The sequence below is a fragment of the Procambarus clarkii genome, chromosome 22, assembly GCF_040958095.1.
Source record: "Procambarus clarkii isolate CNS0578487 chromosome 22, FALCON_Pclarkii_2.0, whole genome shotgun sequence".
NCBI classification, from domain to species: Eukaryota; Metazoa; Arthropoda; class Malacostraca; order Decapoda; family Cambaridae; genus Procambarus; species Procambarus clarkii.
In genome coordinates this window covers 45,800,943-45,805,942 of record NC_091171.1, presented here as the reverse complement: position 1 = coordinate 45,805,942, position 5,000 = coordinate 45,800,943, and the positions used below count along the sequence as shown (strand labels likewise).

Sequence of the window (5,000 nt, the reverse complement as noted above, 5' to 3'; positions counted from 1 at the left end):
GCCAACAGAAAGATTACAGTTGCTGGATTCCACTGCCAACGAAAGATTATGGTTGCTGCCCTCCACAACAGCCACCACCAACAGTAAGATTATAGTTGTTGCCTTTCCCGACAAACAGAAAGATTACGGTTCCAGCTTTCCACTACAGCCATCACCAACAATAAGGTTATAGTGTCTGCATTCCACCACCAACAGAAAGATTATGGTTGATTTCCTCCACTACAGCCACCACCAACAGTAATATTATGGTTACTACCCTCCACCACAGCCACCACCAATCATGGGGTGTCCGCCATTCGCCATTATGAGTAAGTGTAGTTCTACCGTGATTATAATGTCTTATACCTTGAATATTTGAAACTAGATATTATAGTGACTTGATGAAATGTTCTTAGCCGCGACTTTTTTTTTTTTTTTTTAGTGATAGTCGTGTTTAGTAATGTGGCAGGGTCATCACTACAACACTGTTCCACGTTCTCATCCATAAATGATGACGTTAAGAGCTTCAAGTACGTACTCATATCTTTATATGTTTTGAGTTATTTGTCGGAATTATGAAATATACAGATATTTATATTTCTGAAAATAAAATGTTCACTTACCTTAATTTTTTTAATATTGATATGGCTTGCCACATTATAAATTGTGTTGAACAACTTTCAACAGCTGCTCTGAGTCGTGTCTGGCTTCGGCGAAGGTTCCTGCAGAGAAGAACAAAGAGTGGCCTGTATTTGGAACTGTATATTATCATAAGGTCAGTATTGGGTAAGGTGTACTGAGGTATTGTGAGTGTTGTCTGAGGTCAGGATCCATCCTTGAGTACAGGGAGAATAAACAAAGACTTCAAGCTGCGAAGATGATTGGCAACATGTCATCCGAACTGGGAACACAACACATCCTGTCTGTCCTTTTGTTGTCCTGTTGAGTAGTCTTGTTCTCCCTGATTATTGTGTTCTCTGATGTCTTGTTCTCTCTGATATTGCCTTGTTCTCCCTGATTGTTGTGTTCTCTGATGTTGTCTTGTTCTCTGATGTTGTTTTGTTCTCGTTGATTATTGTGTTCTCTGATGTTGTTTTGTTCTCGTTGATTATTGTGTTCTCTGATGTCTTATTCTCGCTGATTATTGTGTTTTCTGATGTTGTTCTCGGTGATTGTTGTGTCTGATGTCTTGTTCTCCCTGATTATTGTGTTCTCTGATGTCATGTTCTCGCTGATTGTGTTCTCTGATGTTGCCTTGTTCTCGCTGATTATTGTGTTCTCTGATGTTGTCTTGTTCTCTGATGTTGTTCTCGCTGATTATTGTGTTCTCTGATGTTGTCTTGTACTTACTGATTACTCTCCTCAGATGTTTTTTACTGATTACTCTTTTTTCAGATATTCTTATTGATTACTGTGTTTTCAGAAGTTCTTCCTGATTATTCTCTTCTCAGATGTTCTTACTGATTACTCTTCTCATCTCAGATGTTCATACTGATTAGTCTCTTCTCAAATGTTCTTACTGATTATTCTCTTCTCATCTCAGATGTTCTTACTGATTACTGTTATTGTCTCAGATATCTTGCTCTTACTGATTACTGAAACAGAAGACCTACCAGGAAGTTGGAAGACAGATAATGTAGTGCCAATATACCCAAAAGGGTTCAGAACCTCCTACACTGGCAGGAGGACCTAAACTACGGACCAATTTCCTTAACTTGTTTACCATGCGAAGCAAGAGAAGATCTTGAGAAAAGGAATAAGACAGAGGAGGACAGCAAGAGACTAAAAGATGACCTTTACAGACTGAAGGAATGGACCAACAAATGACTACTAAAATTTAACTCGAGCAAGTGTAAAGTGATTCAGATAGGTGTAGGGAGCAGGAGACCAAACACACACATGGTACCAGTTGGAAGATGAAATCCTTCAGGAATCTGGGAGAGAGAAAGATCTGGGGGCTGATATCATGCCAGACCTGTCCCCTGAGCTGGCAAACATAAGAATTTCCTTTAGAAACTTGTGTAAGGAATCATTCAGAGCTTTGTATACCTCATATGTCAGACCAATACTGGAATATGCGCCTCAGCGTGGAGTCCACATCTAGTCAAACACAAAACGAAGTTAGAAAATGTTCAGAGGTATGCCATCAGGCTGGCCCCCTAGGCGAATGGTATGTGCTATGAGGAAAGATTACTGGAACTAAACCTCACGACACCGGAAAACAGAAGAGTTAGGGGGAGACATGATGACCACCTATAAAATTATTAGAGGAATCGACAGGGTAGATAAATATAAACTATTTAGCAAGTGTGATACCAGAACAAGGGGGCACAGGTGGACACTTAGTAACCAAATGAGCCACAGGGACGTTAGGAAGAACTTTTTCGGTGGTAGGCTAAATACTTTTGATCTCCACCATCTGGATTCTACTCCTGACGATTTTTCCCTCCATAAACACCTTGTTGATTCGGTAGATGCCTCTGTTGCCTTTAACTCCACCAGTTACGGTACTCGTGTCGTCGCTGTTCCTTCTCAGGATGTAGCTACTCGCTTAGCCGCTTTGTCCTGCATTGTGGAGACCCCTGTTCGGGTCTCCAAAAACGCTTCGTTAAATGCCAGTGTTGGCACTGTTCTCCTCCCACACCATGTTGCAACTGGTGTTAGGGACCTCAAAGACTGCCATGAGGATATTAAACATAACCTCGAAACCTAAGACCATTCTGTCCTCCAGATGGACACGTTTACTCGATCCTCTCGTGGTCGTCTTGTCAGCTCCTTCGAGTTGTAAAAATCACCTTTGATAGTAAGGGGCCCTTCCGGTCTCTATTATTCTTGCTGGCGCCAGATGCTCCGTTCAGGAGTACATTACCTCTCATAGGCTTTGCAATAAGTGTTGGAAGTTCGGGCACGGTGTCCTCAAATGCACAAGTACTGTGTATCTATGCCCCATGTGTGGGGACGATGATCATGCTAAGTCCGAGTGCACTTCTCTCCAGGCTAGCTGCTTCAATTGCGGTGAGGCCCACCCTACCTTCTCACGCTACACAGTACCGCATAAGAGGCTGGTACATAAGCTGGAGAGACAGGCAGGTGTAGCTGGTAAGGTGCTCCAGTGGATAAGGGAGTATCTAAGCAATAGGAAGCAGAGAGTTACGGTGAGGGGTGAGACCTCCGATTGGCGTGAAGTCACCAGTGGAGTCCCACAGGGCTCTGTACTCGGTCCTATCTTGTTTCTGATATATGTAAATGATCTCCTGGAGGGTATCGATTCATTTCTCTCAATGTTTGCGGACGATGCTAAAATTATGAGAAGGATTAAAACAGAAGAGGACTGTTTGAGGCTTCAAGAAGACCTAGACAAGCTGAAGGAATGGTCGAACAAATGGTTGTTAGAGTTTAACCCAACCAAATGTAATGTAATGAAGATAGGTGTAGGGAGCAGGAGGCCAGATACAAGGTATCATCTGGGAGAGGAAATTCTTCAGGAGTCAGAGAAGGAAAACGACTTGGGGGTTGATATCACGCCAGACCTGTCTCCTGCAGCACATATCAAGCGGATAACATCAGCGGCATATGCCAGGCTGGCCAACATACGAACGGCATTCAGAAACTTGTGTAAAGAATCATTCAGAACTTTGTATACCACATATGTCAGGCCAATCCTGGAGTATGCAGCCCCAGCATGGAGTCCATATCTAGTCAAGGATAAGACTAAACTGGAAAAGGTTCAAAGGTTTGCCACCAGACTAGTACCCGAGCTGAGAGGTATGAGCTACGAGGAGAGACTTCGGGAATTAAACCTCACTTCGCTGGAAGACAGAAGAGTTAGGGGGGACATGATCACCACATTCAAGATTCTGAAGGGGATTGATAGGGTAGATAAAGACAGTCTATTTAACACAAGGGGAACACGCACAAGGGGACACAGGTGGAAACTGAGTGCCCAAATGAGCCACAGAGATATTAGAAAGAACTTTTTTAGTGTCAGAGTGGTTGACAAATGGAATGCATTAGGGGGTGATGTGGTGGAGGCTGATTCCATACACAGTTTCAAGTGTAGATATGACAGAGCCCGATAGGCTCAGGAATCTGTACACCTGTTGATTGACGGTTGAGAGGCGGGACCAAAGAGCCAGAGCTCAACCCCCGCAAACACAACTAGGTGAGTACACACACACACACACACACACACACACACGTGTACGTGTACACGTACACGTACACGTACGTGGGCCGACTGCATTTTCCTGGATTGCCAAAAAGCCTTTGACACAGTACCCCATAAAAGTCTGTTAAAAAAGTTGGAGCAACAGGCAGGAGTAAAAGGTAAGGTGCTCCAGTGGATAAGGGAGTACTTAAGCAACAGGAAACAGCGAGTAACGGTGAGGGGGAAGACATCAGAGTGGCGAGATGTCACCAGCGGAGTCCCACAGGGCTCAGTACTTGGACCCATCCTGTTTCTAATATATGTGAACGATCTTCCAGAGGGTATAGACTCATTCCTCTCGATGTTTGCTGATGATGCAAAAATTATGAGAAGAATCAAGACGGATGAAGATAGACAGAGACTACAGGATGACCTGGATAAACTGGAGGAATGGTCTAGAAAATGGCTGCTGAAGTTCAACTCTGGAAAGTGTAAGGTGATGAAATTAGGCGAAGGGAGCAGGAGGCTGAACACAAGGTATCATCTGGGAGGGGAAATCCTGCAAGAATCAAATAGAGAGAAGGATCTGGGGGTTGATATCACACCGAACCTGTCCCCAGAGGCCCACATCAAAAGAATATCATCAGCGGCATATGCTAGACTGGCCAACATAAGAACTGCCTTCAGAAACTTGTGTAAGGAATCTTTCAGAACCCTGTATACCACTTATGTAAGACCAATCCTGGAGTATGCAGCTCCAGCCTGGAGTCCATACCTAGTTAAACACAAGACAAAGTTAGAGAAGATTCAGCGGTATGCCACCAGGCTCGTCCCGGAACTGAGAGGATTGAGCTACGAGGAAAGGCTAAAGGAG

At 43.8% G+C, this 5,000-nt stretch overlaps 1 protein-coding gene across 1 annotated transcript in view; it reads left to right on the top strand.

Annotated features, from left to right (window-relative positions):
- LOC138367567 (angiopoietin-1 receptor-like) overlaps positions 1–5,000 on the top strand; it is a 59,246-nt gene that overhangs the window by 14,867 nt on the left and 39,379 nt on the right. Inside the window, exons 2-4 of the mRNA XM_069329267.1 lie at positions 1–308; positions 422–509; positions 667–754. The exon at positions 1–308 is cut by the window's left edge and continues 85 nt beyond it. Of these exons, the coding sequence (XP_069185368.1) occupies positions 281–308; positions 422–509; positions 667–754 (204 nt within the window). The 5' untranslated portion in view covers positions 1–280. The remainder of the gene's footprint in view (positions 309–421; positions 510–666; positions 755–5,000) is intronic.